Source organism: Tupaia chinensis, unplaced genomic scaffold (genome assembly GCF_000334495.1).
Source record: "Tupaia chinensis unplaced genomic scaffold, TupChi_1.0 Scaffold000654_1, whole genome shotgun sequence".
Lineage (NCBI taxonomy): Eukaryota > Metazoa > Chordata > Mammalia > Scandentia > Tupaiidae > Tupaia > Tupaia belangeri.
In genome coordinates this window covers 589909-611587 of record NW_006160175.1, presented here as the reverse complement: position 1 = coordinate 611587, position 21679 = coordinate 589909, and the positions used below count along the sequence as shown (strand labels likewise).

General features: G+C 36.6%; 1 protein-coding gene across 1 annotated transcript in view; it reads right to left on the bottom strand.

Annotated features, from left to right (window-relative positions):
* Positions 1–21679, bottom strand: part of DIAPH3 (diaphanous related formin 3) — a 556802-nt gene that overhangs the window by 113786 nt on the left and 421337 nt on the right. Inside the window, 2 exon segments of the mRNA XM_006159773.3 lie at positions 12445–12504; positions 12992–13087. Of these exon segments, the coding sequence (XP_006159835.1) occupies positions 12445–12504; positions 12992–13087 (156 nt within the window).

Genomic DNA, 21679 nt, shown 5'->3' with positions numbered 1-21679 from the left:
CCACTCTTCCCGACCAAACTACAAGCAGTTCCAGCTATACCACCTACCTCTCTACTTTCACAAGATCAATGTGACATAAAAAAAGTCACTTATTTGCAAAAGAGCCAATGATTATAGATAGCTAACATCAATGTTATAAAATACTAAGATCATCCTAGTCTCCCTCTTAGGATTCAGTGGATACAGATTAGCTAGCAAGTTTTTATGTACTACCAGGAGGTTACTTTTGCTCTAAAAGAAAAAAAAAAGTAAACTGGTACTTGAATTTTCTCTATGGCTCATTTTTATCATTATTTTCTCTCACGTTAAGAATGACAAGGGAAGAAAAAAAAATTCAGAATTGTACTGCAAAACCACTAGCTGATGTTATCTACAGAACACACAAAAATGGCTAGAAGATGTCCATTTTATATGCAAAAGCACATTTTCCTGAGCCCGAGGTACTACCATTATTGACTGTTATCCCCTATCATTCCTTAGGAGAGCACATTAAAGAGCACTTTAGTTTGGGGATCACATAGAAATGGTAAGCTGAGAGCTAGAAAAAGTCCCCTTTAGGTCCAAATACAGTATTGGGAGGGAGAAAATGAAGAGAAAAAGTAAAAGTACAAACGCTGTATTTTAGGAGAAAAGGAAATAACTAGTGAAAGAAGAGATTTTGGCTTTGGTTCTGTCTTAACTGAGATAAAGTTACAAGCTCACACAACTGCTAGACAGAAACTTCCTCACAACTTGGGGTGTCTCCAAAGGACAACTCACAACGTGATGTCTCCAGAGCCGGAGGAGAGACAGAGCACACCCGGTAAGTGCTGCGTATCTTTTATGACTTAATCTCGTTAGTGATAGACCATTATTTCCGTCATCTTTAATTGGTTATAGATCAGCCCTGGAACAAGGTTGGGGGGAAAGTGAATTGCATAAGGTTGTGAATACCAGGATGCAAGGTCAATGGGGAACATCTTGTGGGCACCAGTGTTGCCACTATTGTGGCTATGTAAAATAGCATACAAGGCAGTTGTCAGGTAGTGCAGTATGATCACATCATTTTTATCCCCCTAAAATTAACAGTTGCCTCCTATTTTCTTAGTGTCTATCACTATAGCTTTCAAAATGTGTCCTGAAGGCTTTTTAGAAACAACTGTACACACGGTCATTCAGATTATCTGTTAAATTTTACATGTTTTCACTGCTTTTTCCCACTACAGTTTGGATGTTTGTCCCCTTCCAAAATCATGTTGAAATTTAACAGTATTAAGAGGAAGAGCATTTAAGTGGTAATTGAGCCAGGAGGGCGCTGCCCTCATGAACAGAACGATGTCTTTATCATAGGAGTGCATTCATTATTCTAAGTAGGTTTCTTACAGAAGGATGAGTTTGCTCACTTTTGTCTCTCCCTTACCCTCTCTCCACCCTGCTGCCACAGGGAGGCATGGTAAGAAGAATCTTGTTAGATACTGGCCTCTCAGTTTTGGACTTCCTAGGCTCCAAAACACGGGCCAGTAATATTTCTGCTCATTATAAATTATCCAGTCTGTGATATTGTTAGAGCAGCATAAACTCACTAATACATTTCTCTAGAACATGTATTTTCATACATTGTACTAATTTATTTCTGCTACCATATATTTCATAACTAAGAGATCTTTTTTTCTAATTCTTATATGTACATTATTGCTATATAGCTACATACATTGCTATATAGCTACACTTTTTTGTGTACATATTTACACATATCTGTTATCCTATTCTTATTATCACTGAAATTCTTTGATATCTTTAAAATAATTAATTATGGTGTTGTGCCTATATTTTCTCTGATTAAGCGTTCTTTTGAGGGCCAGCATGTGGCGTGGTGGTTAAGTCACTGGGCTCCCACATGACTGATTGCAGTTCGAGTCCTGGACCTTTGGCTTGCTTTCTCAGTTTCCCTCTCTGTCTGTCTCTCTTTAGTGAGCCCCCTGAAGGGAATTTTAAAAAGTAATAATTATAATAAATAAAATTAAATAGTTTTTAAAAGTTTTTCTTATGTTAAATTTTTTTTCCACAAAAGATAGCTAATGGATGAATCATTGGTCCACATCAAAATTTAAGAGTAAAAATTTTATGTGCATGAGTAGGTTTCTTAACTATTGAGACTCTCTATGGTATACTATTGCTGTGAGCTAACACTTTGGGGAGAAAGGATGCTCAAACACCAGTATGAGGCTTTTTCTCTAGAGCGTTCATTATCTCCAGAGAAATATTCTGCCACAAGCTTCCTGTATACTAAGAACTAAGTAATGAAAGGCTGAAGAGGATTTTTACCATTCATTACCAATGTTTTCTCCTGCAGAACTTCCTCTGAGTTCATGTAATTCTTTGTTTCAGTAGATCATACCCCTGCTGCCTTGCATTCCTAGTCTTGTGCTTTGAGCATAATTTTTTTTTTTTTTTCCAAACAATAACCTCTCATCTCCTAGAAGGGTGAAGGAAAAGGAAGTCAAGCAGTGTAGTACAATGGTAACAAGTGTGAGCTCTGAAGCCAGACTGCCTGGATAGAGGTAGAACAGCTCCTTTTCAACGACCCCAGTTTCAGCCCTGTGCTTCACTCCTCTTAGGGGCTTCTGGCAGCTGCAACTTCTGAGCCCTCAGAGTCCTGTGAGAGGCCCATCCGTCCATTTCTCATTGGGTTCACCTGGCGTGAGTTGAATTGTGTCTCCCTAACAGATAGGTTGAAATTTTAATCACTGCCGGTACCTGTGAATGTGCCCATATTTGGAAATGGGTTCTTTATAGATGTTATCAAGTTCAAAAGAGTCATACTAAATTAGGGTGATCCCTACCTAACTCAATGACTGGTGTCCTGATAAGACAATATACATATGCCCAGAGTGAATGCCATGTAATGCCGGAGCCACATATTCTTATTTTATATTAATAAAAGCTGTAAGCCAAGGACTACCAGGGACAGCTGGCAACCACTAGAAACCAGGAGAGAAGCATGCTTTTGACATATGTAACACAACAAAATGCTACTAAACCACATAATGATATAAGACGCTCCCAGAGTTTTTATTTTCTTATAATTACTTTTTTTTTTTTTTTTTAAGGTTTTAGCCATAGGGCAAATGTGCTAGCCAGAAAGAAAGTGTGAAATCATCCTCCAGGGGAATGGTCATGCTGCAATACCTTCCTTCTCCTCCATTCTCCTTTCAGGATTTTGGGTACACACAGACACAGACATGCAGACACATGCATGTGTATCCAGTGCAATTTTTAAGCTGCTGGGTCCAGGACTTGAATCACAGTTGGCCATGTGGGAATCCAGTGCCTTAACCACTGTGCTACCTGCTAGCCCCTAACTACTACAGTTTTTAAGATACTTATGCTCTAAAAAAAAAAAAATGTGATGACTCTGCTTGACTGGTACTCTAAAGCACACTTAGTCTGCGTACTGCTTCACTGTGCTCTATAGGTACACGGAAAAATTAAATGTTAGAACATTTAAGCCAGTGGGGACCACCAGCCCTTTGTCACAAGGCCAGGAAGCACCTTGGCTACTGTTCTTCCCCTCAGATGTCACAGACTACTATTACTACACAAGTAGTCGTCCTCTCTCTTTTCAGCTAGGCCACTGATGCAAAAAATGTTTTGTCTCCTCAGTTTGCTTTCACAGTCTCTAGAGGCGATATGTCAACCCCTTATCCCCAGTGCCCTTAACTCCCTTCACCATCCAGAGGTTATCACTTTCAGGAAGAGACCTTACATCCCAATTCTCAGAATAATAGGTATCATCAGGCAAGACCTCCAAACTCTCCCTTACTTAATTTGCCTCTACATCTACTCAAACTCAATACTGCTTTCCTGAGATAAGCAGTGATGTTGGTATCCTTCAGGCAAATCTACTCGGGTATTCATCCTTCCTTTCCTTATGTGGCCTCATTATGTGGCTTGGTGTCTACTCTTTCTCTCGGCTTCTGCATCAGTGGTGGTTTGGGGAGGCTGAGCCTTCTCAGACTCTTCTTTGTCTTGCCTGTTTCTTTCAAGTCACACAATGTAGATGGGCCCTGAATACCTTTCTGCCCAAGAGATCTAGTAAGACTAATGACTGTCCATGTACGGATGACGTCTTCTTACCTCGGAGAGCCTCCACAGTGGCACCATTTCACAAGATCTTTATTGTTTATCCTACACAGTTTATTCATCACTGAAACTACAGATCTGCAAATGACTTGGACATTTTCAGATGTTTTATTGTTGTCAATGAAAATTTACTTTTCAAATGGAAAAAAAAAGTAGTAAAAATGGCTTCATTATAAGTATATTACATGTAGAAAAGAGAACTGTTGTGACAAACCAGTAAAACCAGGAACCAAACAACAGAATCATTAATTGTTTATCATCTTTTTTCTCTTTGGGGGAAAATTTGATAAAATCAATAGAACTTTTCACTGTGAAAAAAACAGTATGTCCGAATACAATCTAAAACCAAAGTACAGAGCTAAAAGAGCTTCTGAAGTCCTAATTATTATTGAGTCCTTATAAACCCAGATTCTGAACCTCTGTTACATGAAAAGGGAGAGATTCAGAGTGGGCAAAAAAAAAAATGTGAAAGATTGTAATAATTATAGTCCACTATAACACAAACAGAACAAGAGACACATTAATCATAACAACTATTTCAGGGAAGTCAAGGACATTACTTTTCTTTTTCAATTGTTCTTTATCTCCTTTTCATTAAATTTATTCCAGCCTTCAGCATACATTTGTGAATGCTCATTAAATGAAAGACATTTGCTATTTCTTGCATAAATGTCCTTTTAAAACAACTTCAAGTCTTCACTACTTGAGACTTTTCTAACCTGTTCATGCTTAAGAGTCTGTTTGATAATGACTATGCCAAAAGGTTGTCCTGCCCTGACTATAAATTAGAAAAGAAAAGCCTTTCCCGTCTACCCAGAGGGCATCCTTACCTAGGCAGGAGCCCTGCTGAGTCCATCTTTCCTTGTGCTTGACTACATAGTAAATAGGAGAGACTGATGTTTGAATAAAATGTGAAATCATGCAAACTGTTTCACATTCTGGCCTAGAAAATTAAAAAAAAAAAATCTAAGTCTTTTGACGGCTACAGGTAGCATTTGATTATGCTTGAAAGCCCAAGGGTAAGGGTGTCGAAAACAATTAGTATTTTAATAGCTCCTTTTCTTAGGTTATTTGGCAGGCACAAGTTCACCAGAAAAAGAACAAAAATATTCGCAAGAAAATAAGTCAATAATGTGCAGAAAAACCATGTAAAGTTACTATTTGTTCCTTACGCTGTCTCTATTTTATAATACGATACAGTTAAAAGAAATGGAAATGATAGTTGTCAACATTTACTACTTTGATAGATAAGGTTCTCTAGACAAAGACTGGTTTGGTGTTGTCCTCATTGTCTTCAAAGAAGCCTTAAGGCAGTTAGTGCTCAGTAGACATCACTGAAATTTCATAATTCTGCCTCAAGACAAATTCTTGATGCTTAGGGGAAAGGTAGGTCAAGAAACAAGAGGACCTAAGATTGAGTGAATAGGATGGGAGGGACTGACTGTATATGAAGCTTTGATACATCAACAACAAAGCCTGCCTTGTGTGCCTCCCTTAGAGTTATTTTGCAGAAAAATATGCTAATTCAAAGATATCTAACTAGCTTCACATTTAATTCTGACTTCAAATCTTAGAGTGGCAGAGCAGCTGTGCCTGGAGGCAATACAATCTTATTTCTATAAAAATCTCTCAAAGCTCCATATATAAATGGCAGAGTAAAAATAGATAATCAAATCCAAATTAAGGCTATTAAGAATTGATTTAGTGTAAAGATAATATAGCAAGATTTTGTTTAGGTTATGGATGTTCACTAAAAATGTGTAATACTTGTTTGCCTAAAATTTTGATTATGTTTTATCTTATTTTGTCACAGTTAAATAGTTTTATCATTAGAGGTTTTAATTGCATATAGTTTATAGAATTTTTTTTTTCCTGATTGCTCTATATCCATTTAACTGGAAAAAAAAAATTCCACTGTACCACTTAATGAAAAGAGAACCATCTAATGAGGATGCAATCAGACAGCAGGCAGAGGCACCATAAGGTGGGGCTCAACAATTCCTATTTGTGAAGCCTTTGTCAGGAGAGGTTCACAGAGTATACAGGGAAAGAAAAGTCCCTGAGGAGAGCAGGAATTAATGTACCCTGAAAAACACTAGTCACTTGGTGGTATACCAGAAGTATAAGACAACAAATAATCAGAAAAGAAAAATACGGAATTCAAGTCCTTGAAACTCTTCTCTTGATCTTCATGATAGGGGCTCCACCGCTGTGTAATTCCTATTTTTCTCTTTTATGCTTCTCTTTCACTTAATTCTTTACCCCAGCCCATGTCTGATATTTAGACCTTACCGTTCTCTTGTATTAAATAGTATTCTCCTTTAGCCAAGTCATTTGTTGATGCAAAATAAGCAATTCTCTGCGCATGTCTTACCCTAGAGCCTGGCTTTCCGCAAATCTTGGTATACTCTTTGACTCTTTTCCTAACCCTTGTAGCTGATCCCCCCCCCCCCCGGCCCCCAGCATGGAGGTTCTTTCAATTCTTCCCTCTTGCTTACACTTGTCACTTCAATTCCATACAAATGGCTAAGACCTGTCATTTTCTTGCTCAAAAATCTCATGAACCCCAAGTTGGGGCTTGGCATTAGACTCTCAATTTACTGTTTTCTCATCTGAGTCTTTATTTTCAATTAGACCAGGTGATTCACTAACACTCAAACACCATGGTATGGTCTTTATAAAACATCTGTTAATATTTTGATTCTCTTGACTTAAAGCGTAATTTATTTTAAAAGAATTATTTTATTTAACTTTATTTATTTATTTATTCATTTATTTTAATTTGACCAGAAGGACAGAGTAAGAGAGAGAGAGGCAGAGAGAGAGAGGAAAAGTGAGAAAGCAAACCACAAGGTCTGGCACTTGAACTACAGTAGTCAGCCATGTGGGAGTCCAACACCTTTAACTACCAACGCCACCTGCCGGCCCCAAAGCGTAACTTTTACTATTTGCTCTACATTACAGAAAATCTTTATCTTTGGAACACACTACACTGAATCAAGAAATGATATAATGCCCTGTACTTATCAGTAGATGCATTCTATTTTTTTGTAATGCTGTTGCACTTTGGTTGACTAAGGGAAAGAACTTTAAAGAGTAACCCTCTACTTCTAAGGGGTGAGTAATCAAATCAAGATTGAAGGCCACCCTCCACATCTAATCCAAGAACCTTCTAAAGCACAGACCAATGACAACAGTCATCTCCTTTGATGACAGACAACATTAGGGAGAAGAGGAGAAGCAGCAACTCTGTTTACAGTTAGAGCTTCAGCAATTCAGTTATTAAATTGTACTTATTTGAGTAACATTCTGTGACTTGATTTTGCTCCTCAGGATACATTAATTGTTTCAATCAAGCTGAAACATAAACATTCCTGTTTATTTAACACAGTCTTACTAAACACCGATGTGCCAGGAACTAACTTAGCTAGCTAAGTACTGAAGTTACAGTAGGAAATAGATTTCCATCGTCATTGCCTTGTCCCTGCTTTGACAGAACTCGAGTATGCACCTGAGTAAGAAAATTTTAAGGACAGTGAATATGTAAACCAGAAAGACTGGAGAGTTATGAGAGTGCACAGTTCTACAAGGTCCAGGCTAGGGTTCAGAAAGGACCTCCTCAGAAAGTACATACAGGCTGCTGCTGCTGTTGCTACTGCTTTTTGGTTCATCTAGGCTTTTGGGTTTTTGACTTCATTTCTACTCATTCTTCAAAATGCACCTCAGATATCAGGTCCTTCTAGAAGCCACAGTTAGATTAGTCTTGCAGTCTGGACCAGTCTTTTTGACTTAAGGTCTACCAAGACTTTGTGTACTAATCTCTATCCTGGCATTTATCAACTGTATAGAAATTATGAATGGTCTATCTTGCACTAAATGGTACATTCTTGGAGGGCATTTCTACATCTACCTAACAAGTGCTTAGTAAATTTTGCTGAATAAGTGAAGATTTTGCAAAAAAAAAATTTTTAAATTAAAAAAACACATCAAATATGTAGTTTCTGCCTAGGTTTTAACAGACCAATCAAAAGATAACACAAGTAAAAATCATGACCAAAGCACTTTTTTGGCAGAGATTTAGAGTAAAGCACCAGGACTGAATTATGCATGAATGTATATGATTTCTTTCCTTCTGAAGTGGAATTAGAATAGTTGAGGTCTGTTTGCCAAAATATATATTGCATATCATATACTGGTCCCAGGTACCTGAGGATACATTACTAAGTTATTTTTTATTCTGAAATAAAAGATGTTCTATGTATATACAGAAAGAAATCTAAAAACTTTGGAACTATAGCTATGATATAAATGGCACAAGGAGTAGAAAATACATAGACAAAAAAAGACAGAAAAATAAAAGATTAATATTGCAGTCAATACACTTAAATTTGGCTTTGAATAAACACATTTTTTTTTTACCTAAATATTCTGTCATAAGTCTAACGGGGCATACATTTATTTAAATAAATAAAAAGCTGTCATAATTAATTCCTGAAGATTATCCTTGTAATCCAAGTCTCAGACTAGGAAAATAGTGCTATCTAGTGGTTACATCTGGGAACAAGAGAAGAAGCACACCAGAGACTGGAGAACCTCCAAAAGGTTGTTTGTCAGTAGTTCAACTTTATATTGCAAGAGAAAAAAAAAAAAAAGTATACAGGAGTCACCAGCTATTGAAAGGAAAGGGGATTAGATACTAACTCCAGCAGTTGTATTCAGAGTATGACATGGCAAAGAGGTTGTGAACTGACTTTGAAGTCACAGAGGCCTGGGGTCAAACTTGGCTATATGACCACAAGGCCTGTCCTTTCAACTATAAAATGGAGATAAAAACACTAACAATCTGATAGGATTAAGAAGATTAAATGAGAAGATATATCTAAAATATTCAGAACAGTGCTTGGCACTTAGTAAGCCAAATAACTCAGTAAACATTGCGAATTATTTTATTTTCTCTCTCTCTGTCTCTCTCTTTTTTTTTTTTTAGAATGAGATTTTTGCTACAGGGTAGATGCGCTTGCTGGAGAGACAGAGAGAGACCTAGAGACAGAAAGAGAGAAATCATTCCTCCGGGGGGATGGCCATGCCATAATCCCTTCTCCTCCATTCTCCTCTTGGGATCTTAGGCACACAAGCACACACGCCTGGCATGTTTCAAGCTGCCGGATCCAGGACTTGACCACGGTATACTGTGGGAGTCCAGCGACGTAACCAGTATGCCATCTGCTGTTCCCTCTCTCTTTTTTTGATTTCCAGAGGATACTTAGCTTGCCATAGAGACAGGGAGAGAGAGAGAGAAAGCACCCCCCGCCCAAAGGGGCATGGTCATGCCATAATCCCCTTCCTCCATCTCTCTCTCCTGTCAGGATTTTGAGTACACACATGTTTGCCTAGTGTGTCTTTTAAGCCACCAGAGCCAAGACTGAAACTGCGGTTAGCCATGTGGTCTCTGGCTTCTTACATAAAGGGTTAATCACAGTGCTATGGGTTGGCCCTTAGCTTATTATTAATAATTCTATTAATAATGTTATTACCTTGGATATAAACAAATTTTAAGTAATTGTAGAAAATCTTATAAATCTTTTAAAAACAGGTTATAAGGTCTATAGCAACAAATATGTACTTCTAGAAAATATAAGTGTCAGACACTGAAGTACAAAGAAGCAAATTCTAATAAAAAATAGTAATTTCAACATTACTACTCCAATAATTCAGTTGTACAGTATTTTCAACAAAAACATGAAGTTTTAGAAACAGATTGCAAAATGAACTCTGAAATATCTTATTTTAGAAATAATCATGACCCTTTCCACAATAAAGAAATTTCTTTACCCAGGTCCACCATTTTTCACCATTTAGTCTAAAAAATGTATCTCTACACACACAATTATTAGAGCTAAATTTGGTTACCAGGATTTCCTTCTACTTGGTTAGAAATGTGAAGGAAAAACACAATAATAACATCAGTTGAAAATTATTTTAAAAATGCTTTAATCTATTATATTTATATTAGAGAAGGGAATTTGATCTTTGTGATATATATCCTTTGGCTTGCTGTATAATCTACCAGCTTAATTATCATAATAGCCTTAGAACTTAAGACAGTACATATTAGCTTTACAGAAATGCAATGCTCGTCTGCTTTGAGATAATGAACAGAAATACCACAATTTATAAGTAATCACAGCTGAGTTATCATTATCCCAGACATTTTAGTAACATCACAGTCACAGAAAGACTGGGTTCCCTAAGGCCAGCATACAAAGTTTTCTTAAGTAATTTACCCCTAGGTTATATTTAAAATATTTATTTAAAATAAGCATCTGATAGACATGCCATTATAATCATTTCACAATCATTGTGTTTGGCTGTGCTTTCTTTTTTTTAAAGGTTTTGCCATAGGGTACATATGCTTGTTTGAGAGAGGGGGGATAAGTGAGAAATCACCCCACCAGGAGGGATGGTCATGCCACAGTCCCTTCTTCTCCACCCTATGTCACAATTTTGGGCATGTACACACACGCTCATGGCATGATCTTCAAACTGCCAGGTCCGAGATTAGAACTGCCCATTTGGCTGTGTGGGAATCCAGCACCCCAACCACCAAGCCATGTGCTAGCCTTGTGGTTCTTTTCTTTAATAACTGTTCTTATTAACAATCATTAAAAAAAAAATGAAGTACCAATATGTAATCATATAGAAAGTGGAATAGGAATTAAAACTGTATTATGGTCATAGTTGTGTCACTAACTAGCTCTGAACTCTTGGGACGTTTTAAGCCTCTGTGGGTTTCCATTATTTATCTACAAAGCAAAATAATCTCTGTGGTCCAGGATAGTTCAACTTGCTACACTTTCACCATGATTCAGTATACCACAGTGGCTCTAAATACTAAGCCCAAAGCCAGGAATTATATAATTATCCACAATTACTTCTCTTTAACTGATTCTGACTCTTTTCTACTATTGTTAGAACAGAGAAAGGCAGAAAAGATCAAGAGCATACTAAAAAAAAAAGTTTACAAAGACATATTTAAAATACTGCTGCGGATTTTTACTTTTTTTCTCTTTTATTAGGTACCCACTATATATACATTACCTGGAGCAGGGAGGATCCACACAACTATTAAGAAATGATACATCCATGTCTTTTTTTTAATTTAACCTCACAATTATTTTAGGTTACCTTAAAAATCTGGCAGAAATTTCTCTCTCAGTCACACATTAATACTTTCAGAACTTATCAGTATCAAGAAAAAATACTTGATGAAATCCATCAAATATTTTTCCATTAATAAACTTGGCAAACTTTGGTAACAACCGGAATAAATGGCATTCACAATGGATTGGTGTGTTTTTGACTATGGAATATAAGGAGAACCCCATAATATACAAAACAGAGATAAAGGGAACCAATGTAAATAAAATTCAAATCAACAAGATATAGCACCCTGAACAGAGCAAGAGGGCTCCGTGTGTTTGGGCACACAGGGTTGATTAGGGACTTTTCAAAGGAGCTGGTCTCATATAAAGCCAGAAATTAAATTAATTCATCTTCTTTTTGTGATTTTAGCACATTTTCCCACAATAATATCACATGAAGCTAATCTATGAACATGTTTTACAATTTTGCCAAAATACTGGTCTAAGTATTTTTTAATTTTCCAGAAGGTGTATGTGCTTGCTAGGGAGATATGGGCAGCAAGGGAGGGAAAGTGAGAAAGCTCCCCCTACGGGGCACGGTCATGCCACAATCTCTTCCTCTTCATCTTTCCCTTCTTTCAGGATTCTGGGCTTACACCCCCCTGTGTCTGGCATGTTTATCAAGCTGCCCAGTTCGGTATTTAAATTCTGTGGTTGGCCATGTGGGATCCAACCACCTTAACCACTTCTGGTTTAAGTATTTCTAACTATATTGGAAACTGTGGTAGAATAGGTAACAGATTCAATACTTCAAACTAGCTCCTGAACTACAGTATATCCACTACTTAAAAGTATTATAATAGTACCCTGCTTGTGAAAGGGTGCACTGGATAACTCTAATCAGAAATGTGTGAAGGTAACTTCTGATACTATTACTACTAATAATGATAATATTATACACTGGAGACTTGAAAGAAGAACCTAAGACACAACCTCAAGGTAATAATTTAAGGATAGAAAATATGAGCACATATTCTCATAGCAACTATGTACATCCATACATTTTTACTGTTTTAGTTATATTAAAACTTAAGAACTTCACAGCAGTCTACCAAAATCACAGATCAACAGGATGAAAGTAGATAAGAAGAATGTGCAATTTATGAATATGGTTTATTACCATGGTTACAAACTTTCAGAACAGGCCTCTGGGACATTGGACTGAGACTTTGACGAATATCTGTTAAAAAAATGTATAAAAGAAACTTAATATAAAGGTTTGTTCATCTCGAGAAATGTAACAGTATCAGACATACTTTTTTTCCAAGGTTAAGTATTTCTGGAAGCTAAGCAATGCTTCAGTACCCTGAAATACTTAAAGCAGTAATGTTATGACTTTTACTTCCCATTTAATTATGCTACTGTAAACTCTACTGGGATAAGGTACATATGGCTTTTTAGATGAGACTTGTCACACTAATCAGGATTTTCTAGGTTCAGTGAATTGATTTGTTAATGTGCTACTAACATCGACCAACTGGAATGCATATCTGTCTGACATTTGTCTTTGCAAGGGATTAAGCAAACTTATGAAACTTCTGAACAGTTGTTGCCCACAGCATTGCATTCTTGACACATGACTTTAAAAGAATTGGGGGGGGGCGGGGAAAGCATTCCTCTCTGTGATAGTTCCCTAGAAAGTAACATGAAACAAGTATAGTGTTCACCTTTCGGCTTCGGTGTCCTTTTTCTTCTGTCGCGGAAGGCAGCTCCTGACTGCAAAGCCTCCAGCAGACTATCCATCACTCCTGTCTCATCACCCTCTGTGAAAAGAGACACAGGGAATTCCATCAGCCTTGGGGGTTTCCATAGCAATGTCAAAGCATACATAGAAAATGGTGATGGTGATGGGGGGGTGGGGAGGCGATCAGGTGCCAGGACAAAGCCAGTAATTTCAAAACAAGATAGGATTTTAATTCTCCTGTAAATCAACTATCTTTTAATGAAATCTGTCTCATTAGTGCCTGTGCTACTGACCACTAAAGAGGACTCAGTTCCACTGATTCACTTCAGTACGCTGATTTTATAGTCCAACTGCACAATAACTTTAAATGGAATGTGGTTCTACCCAGCTCTGTGTCTGGGGTTATCATAAATCACATTTCCCTTGTAGAAATCAGTTATTTTCAAAGCATCAGTCTCTATTCTAAAATCGACCAGGTGTAGGAGAGTTTTTGTTGCTGTTATTGAGATTCTGCTGTCTAAACTTATTGTACAAAATTACATTTCCATGCTAACTTTTGTGAACATGCTCCCAACAATTGACTTTTCATATCAGAGGATAATCGTCCCCTGACTTTAGGTGACACAGAGCAATCACAACAAAATATTAAAGAATGTTTGAACTGTTTCTTTGTATGATAAATAAATCCAAAGAGGCTCTCAAAAACCTAAGGGGTGGGGAACCAGCAGTTAGCGTAATGGCTATGTCGCTGGACTCCCACGTAGTCGACCGTGGTTCACGTACCGGACCCGGTGGCTTAAAACTCACACCGGGCGCGTGTGTGTGCATGCCCAAGATCCCAAGAGGAGAATGGAGGAGAAGGGATTGCGGTGTGACCATCCCCCTGGGGGGTGATTTCTCGCTTTCTGTCTCTATGTTTCTCTCTGTCTGTCTGGCGAGCACATGCGCCCTATAGCGGAAAAACAAACAAACAAACAAACAAAAAAACCTAAAGGACTACATGGTATTACGATTATTTTAAAATGACATTCTGTATATAACTAATGAAGGATGTAGGATGAAGAATGTCAATTCTCTCTCAAATAACAGATTATCCTTGTACAATTCATAGGTATTTATATTTACCAGTAGTAAATATTATTCATAAGAAGTGAGACAAAAAGCTTCAAAGAAACTACTGTTCCATTCCAAATTCAAGAAAATGCTAGGGCTTTTATTTTTTTCCTCTTTGATAGTTTATTTGGAAGTACTTCCTATGTAATTGTGTAAATGGTATAGTGTTATGTCCAAAATAATAGAAAGTTATTTTCTTTTGCATTTTTAAATTTGTTTTCCTTTTTCTTTTGGTTTTGTTTTGGGGACACAATCCCTTTATAGAGAATATTTGACAATCGAATGCACTATAGTACAAATAATATACTCATTTACAGCTTATAATAATATTTATAAATATGTATCAGTCCTTTTTCCATTAGGTTTTATTGCATATTTTTAGAAGAGTACTAAATTTTATAGATATTATCAAAAAAGGTGGGTGAAAAATAGACTATTTGGAGATTGTTATTTTACATGTAAGTTGAATTCTATAGTAGCTCAATGGCTATTTTAATTCAAGTACATTAAATATTTTAGACAGCTTCATAAGTAACTAGATATCTGAAAATTAGTACTCAAATTTAACTATATTTTTCCTAAAAAGAACTACAGGTAATGAAAAATATTAAGATAGTGAATGTATTTCATTAATAAAAGGACATGTTTTAAAAATTGAATATTTTAATCTCATAGTTGTTAAAAAAAATGAGATTAAAGATTTAGATTAAAATCATAAAGCTGGGGACCAGCAGTTAGTGTAATGACTATGTTGCTGGACTCCCACGTAGTTGACTATGGTTCGCGTCCCAAACCCGGTGGCTTAAAACTCACGCCGGGCACGTGTGCGGGTGTGCCCAAGATCGTATTACGATTATTTTAAAATGACATTCTGTATATAACTAATGAAGGATGTAGGATGAAGAATGTCAATTCTCTCTCAAATAACAGATTATCCTTGTACAATTCATAGGTATTTATATTTACCAGTAGTAAATATTATTCATAAGAAGTGAGACAAAAAGCTTCAAAGAAACTACTGTTCCATTCCAAATTCAAGAAAATGCTAGGGCTTTTATTTTTTTCCTCTTTGATAGTTTATTTGGAAGTACTTCCTATGTAATTGTGTAAATGGTATAGTGTTATGTCCAAAATAATAGAAAGTTATTTTCTTTTGCATTTTTAAATTTGTTTTCCTTTTTCTTTTGGTTTTGTTTTGGGGACACAATCCCTTTATAGAGAATATTTGACAATCGAATGCACTATAGTACAAATAATATACTCATTTACAGCTTATAATAATATTTATAAATATGTATCAGTCCTTTTTCCATTAGGTTTTATTGCATATTTTTAGAAGAGTACTAAATTTTATAGATATTATCAAAAAAGGTGGGTGAAAAATAGACTATTTGGAGATTGTTATTTTACATGTAAGTTGAATTCTATAGTAGCTCAATGGCTATTTTAATTCAAGTACATTAAATATTTTAGACAGCTTCATAAGTAACTAGATATCTGAAAATTAGTACTCAAATTTAACTATATTTTTCCTAAAAAGAACTACAGGTAATGCCAAATATTAAGATAGTGAATGTATTTCATTAATAAAAGGACATGTTTTAAAAATTGAATATTTTAATCTCATAGTTGTTAAAAAAAATGAGATTAAAGATTTAGATTAAAATCATAAAGCTGGGGACCAGCAGTTAGTGTAATGACTATGTTGCTGGACTCCCACGTAGTTGACTATGGTTCGCGTCCCAAACCCGGTGGCTTAAAACTCACGCCGGGCACGTGTGCGGGTGTGCCCAAGATCCTGAGAGGAGAATGGAGGAGAAGGGATTGCGGCATGGCCATCCCCCCCGGGGATGATTTCTCGCTTTCTGTCTCTCTGTCTCTCTCAGTCTGTCTGGCGACCACACGCGCCCTCTAGCAAAAACCTGTCCAAAAAATTTTAAAAAAATCATAAAGCTAAAATCAAACAGAAACAAATAAACATGTTATTACACTCATAGAATTAATTATGAAGAAAGAGGAGAAAAGTAAATCCAAGGAAATTTAGAATATCATCAGTGGCATATACTTAAAAATTAAAAAAAGAAAACTTAAAAAAATTGAACTTTCTCCTTAGTACATTTGTTGTTGTAGTGGTACTGATGCAGTGATTCTGCAACTATTACAAGATTGAGCAGACAGGTAAATGTGTTGATGTGTTGTAGCAGGACCACTCACTGAGGAAAAGAACATAAAGATATAGAATAGGAGAAGGAGAAAAAGAATTATTATGCATTGGACTGGATTTACAGGAATAAATATAAGCTCAAGGTTTTTTAAAAACAATACTTTCCCAAGCTTTGTAGACCAAAAGAGTTCAGGAACAACAACCTAACACTATCGATGAGCACACCTAGCTCTCAGATCTTGGTTTCTAAGAACCAGTACTGACTAAAGATGAATGCCCGATTCTAGTACCAAGGCTAAGAATGTAGGAAATGTCAGGAGAATATTCTTGTGCCAGAAAATAAAATCTAAAACAGATAAGGATATACTGAAAGGACAGAAGGGCCAGACTGAAGGATTTCCTTGGTCTCATCTGGGGCAATTTGAACATCACATAAATAAGGATGGGAACAGATTATCAAACATTAGGGAAAAAAAGAATTATTCATCATCCGCACTGATCCTAAAAGAAAAATAGTACTAAAAATGGGGGATAGGAAAGTTCTTCTTTATGGAAGAGTGCCAGCTAATATGTATCAAAGACATAAGGGAAACAGAAAATTCACCTTAATAAAACTCACAGAGTAAGAAATGATTTCAGCAAGAATCATCAATGGTTGTAAAAACCGTTGTTATGTAAGGCTGCAGGGCAACGGGATATGGAGAAATCCGATGGCGATCACCTTACCCAAACAATCAAATCTGACATCACCAATAATGGAATTCACAGGCATCAACTGTCTCCTAAGTGTGGGACAATATAACCAGTGTAGCACTTTGCACAGAAATATTTACTACACATTTTTTTACTCTAAATCCAAGAAAACAATCACATAATTCCAAAGTGAGAGACATACTATGACTCAGTTGTCCTGGGCTCTGAAACTATAACAATCATAAAGACTAAGAGAAGAAGACAGAGAGGGGTCAGGAGAGGGAAAGAAAAGGCTAGAAACTTGCTTTTGATTGAAAAAGACTCCAAAAGACTTGACAACAACATATATGAGTTCCTGAGTGGTAAAAATGTGGCAAATGGTGTTATCAGGAAAATTGGGAAAAAAATCTGAATAAGGACTGGATATCACATACTTATTTTGGGCCAATGTTAAGTTATCAGAATGTGATAATCATATTATGGTTAGGTAGGACAAGCCAATTGTTCTTGGGATAGATGCTGACATGTTTTAGGCTCACCAAGTAGCTTACATGAAGTTTCGTGGTCTTTACCTCTTGCCTTGAACTTGCTGTTTTTTGTAGCAACAACATCATTCTCAGTTTCTTCACCATGCTAGCTTCTACCTCTTTTTCAAGACAGAGAACTGAGGATATTTCCCTGATCCCATCTGGGCTGAATTCGGTGCACGTCTATATCCTAATTTTATGTAGTAGCTATACCAATAAGTTCTTCACAATATTATCTTGTTTATATGACTGTTTCTAGCATTAGACTGTGAGCTCACTAAGGGCAGGGACTAGGGATTTCATTTAGCAACTGGCAAAAATCCTAGTATTACATAAAAAGTGTTCAATGAATAAATATTGACTAAATTGACCAAAATGGTTAGCCAGATAACTAGTCATGCTGGAGAACAAAGGTCATAGACAGATACAGTGTCACAGAAGTGGGAGGGGTCCATTCCATGTCTATCACCACTGTAAACCACGCAGCTTTTTTTTTTTTCTCCTTGTCTCATTGATTTAAACTGCCAAATCCTTTTTTATTAAACTCCTCAGTACCTCCTGAGTTGATCTAATCCTCCTTTTTTTACTCCATGTTGGTGGTATAGAACTGAATTATTTTCCACCTAGAATACTGCATGAGTTGCCTAGATAGTCACATTACTTCTACTTTCTCCCTAATTTATCCTATATATTATTGATAAGTACTACAGCAGAATTGTTATTCCATAGGCCCAGTATCAAATTTTCAGTATTTCTTAGTTCCGACACTATAAAGTCCCTACTCTTTCATTCCCGTACACTATGATTTCAATCGCTTTTCTAATCCATTTTTTCCCCCTTTGGCCATAGGGAATTAAATTTACTAAAAAGAAACAGAAGAAAATTGAGAAATCCTCCATGCAGGTGGCAATGCTGCAATTCCTTCTCCTACATTCACCTCCTGAGATTTTGGGCATGCATGCACACATGCTGAGTGTGATTTTCAAGCTGCTGGGTCTAGGACTTGAATCGTAATTGGCCATATGGGATATAGCACCCTAATCATCATGCCACCTGATACTCCCATGCTTTTCCAGTCTTATCTCTTACTTCCAATCACCACATTCTTTTTTTTTTTTTTGGAGATAGGGCACGTGCACTCACCAGAAAGAGAGTGGGAGAGAGAGAGAGAGAGAGAGAGAGAGAAAGCAAAAAATCAAGAAATCACCCCCCAGGGGGAATGGCCACGCCACATTCCCTTCTCCTCCTTTCTCCTCTTGGGATCTTGGGCACACATGTACACACGCTTGGCGTGAGTTTAAGGCACTGGGTCTGGGACTTGAACCGTGATCGACTACATGGGAGTCCAGTGACACAGCCATTACGCTAACTGCTGGTGCCATCACAATCTATTCTTAAGCTAAAGGCAACTGTCTGTGTTTCTTTACATTTTCTCTCCTGTCCTTCATTCTATACCTGGAACTTCTATCTCTCTTGTTCTTACCACCCCAGAGCAGAGTAGATGGGTTTCTCTTGGCCTTCACTCCTGCATCCATAATGGAAAGAATATTGTATCAAAACAACCTGCATTCTAGTCTGAGCTATCAACCAATTCTGTGTATGACACTGGACAATTAACATAATCATTCCTGACATGCATAATAGAGATAATATCTGTCTACAGTTAATGAGGAGATCAAAGGAGATAATAGAAAAGAAAGCACTTGGTACATTGTTAGGTGACATAGAAATGTAGGAAAATAAATTGATAAATGAACTCCATAGAGAACTATAGAAAGTTTATGAAATATCTGCCTACTATTAAATGTTTCAACAATCTGTGATACATTATAAATCAAGTAAGTTTTTTATAGTGTATTTGAATATGTTTTTAGTTTAGGACATAATCATGTATAACATCATTTCCAAAGGAAACTCAAAGTACAAAAAGGCTATGAAGTAAACTGATAGTTAAGTTGGGGACATATAGGAAGATGTCCTTCCAAATGTTAAAAATGCATTTAAAATGTTCATCCAACATGTTTTTTTGGTCCATGACACTGTTCCAGGATATCACTGGGCACTAAGGACTCCTATGTTTCAAGGATTAAAAAGAAAATCTTTTCTGTTCACAGGGCAGACAACTGTAATAGGCATAGGCGAGATGTATATGAGTTACTGGAGATGAAAGGTTTCCCAGTGAATGATGAAAGAATAAGCATGAGTTAGCCATGGCAGGAACTAGGCGGGGCAGGGAACAGCATTCTTGGCAGAAGAAATAGGAAGCACAAAGGCAAAAGAATGAATATAAACAAGAAATCAGGTATGACAAAGCATTTAAATAATTCAAATTTACATTACTCTGTTTTACCAGAGAAAAAAAATTAGCAATTTTTATCATATATTAGAGTTTAATTTCTCTAACTACGAGTCAATTTATATTCAAAATATTTATAGCCTTTCTCCTGCTGTGAAAACTCTTAAATAAATAGACTAACTGCAATAGAGAAAACTTTTCTGCCTGAATAACATATCACCTTGCTTAATTTATAAGTGGCATTTTAAAAACTGGCTGGTGTCAAAGGAAATGGAGAAGGGAAAGGATGAAATATTTCTAAAGTAGAATCAATAGGTCATCGGGCAGAAAGAGGGTGGAGCTGTTAGGGACATGTCTGATGTTTGTAGGGCCTATGTACAGAGGAAGAGAAAATATGGAATAAAAACAGTATTGATTTTGGAGGGGGACAAAGGCTGGAAAAGAATGAGATTCCTTTTAGACATGTCAGTGAAAGGTACTAGCAGACACCTCCAGGTAATGTCTGCAACTCAGATAAAAATTTCACCCTCAAATTCAGACACAAATGTGGGCAATATTTTTAGAAGTCATTTCCATATTATAAAACAATATTTATTCAGCATTACAGGCCAGAGCTAAAGAACTTCTTGAAAAATAAGAGGGTAAGACTTTATGCTTCCTTATGGTAGCTTTGGCACCATGGAAGGACATAGTACTAAATCCAGAGGATTTCAGGGAAAAAGGAGAAATGAAGATTTTCTACTGATAATTCAGCCTCCAGCCCACAAGCTGGAGTGGTAAGGAGACCCTCTAGCCTTCACGCTGTCTCTGTCTGTCTCTGCTCCTGTCTCTATTTTTTTTTTTTTTTGTAATTTTTCCTTTTTAAAATAGTGAGCATGCCATGTGGTTTTTATTTTTTAATAATTTTTTTGGTTGTTTTTCTTTTTTATTCCCTCCTTTTCTTTTATCTCTCCACTCTGCTCCTCAATCTCCATTCACTGTGTTTTTAGACGGATCTAAAGGAACCATAACCAAACATCCAAATACTATCAGGGTTAATATATTCCTCAATATCCACTGAACCTGTTGCACAAAGGGATAAAAACAGTATGGCAAACAGATTCCCACTGAACCTGTTGCACAAAGGGATAAAAACGGTATGGCCTACAGATTTCAGACCACATCCTGAAAGCTCAGATTGAACTTCAAGAATTAGGAAGAAACACACCATTCATCAGATGACTAGAAATCAACAGAGGGTCACAAGAAATATGGGGAAGCAAGAAAACACCTCTCCTCCAAGGGAAAAGAATAACTCCTCTTCATCCACAGACAGTTCAATGGAAATCATGGAAATGTCTGATAAAGAATTTAGAATATTCATAATGACGAAGCTAACAGAGATGGAAGAGAAGAGAGACAATGAACTGTGGAAGAGTAAGGAGAAAGGAGCTGATGAGTTTCAGGAGGTGAGGAAATTCTTGCAAGATCTAAAAGAGGAATTAAACACTTTAAGAAAGAATCAAATGGACCTGTTAGAGACGAAGGCTATAATACAGGAAGTCAAAACCTCCCTTGAAAGTATTGAAAGCAGACAAGATCATACAGAAAATAGAATCTCAGATATAGAAGAGAAAATTGCTGGCCTAGAAAAACCTACCACAAAGACTGAGAAAATGACTCCCTCCTGCCATGAGAATAATAGACAAGAAATACTAGATACCATCAAACATCCAGATATTCAGATAATTATTATCCCAGAAAGTGAAGAGACTCATAAGGGCACTGATAATCTATTGAATGAAATCCTGCAAGAAAATTTCCAAACCAAGAGAGGCACTCAAAGATCCAGTCCCAAGAAATACAAAGGACCCCAAATAGAATCAATCCAAGAAGATC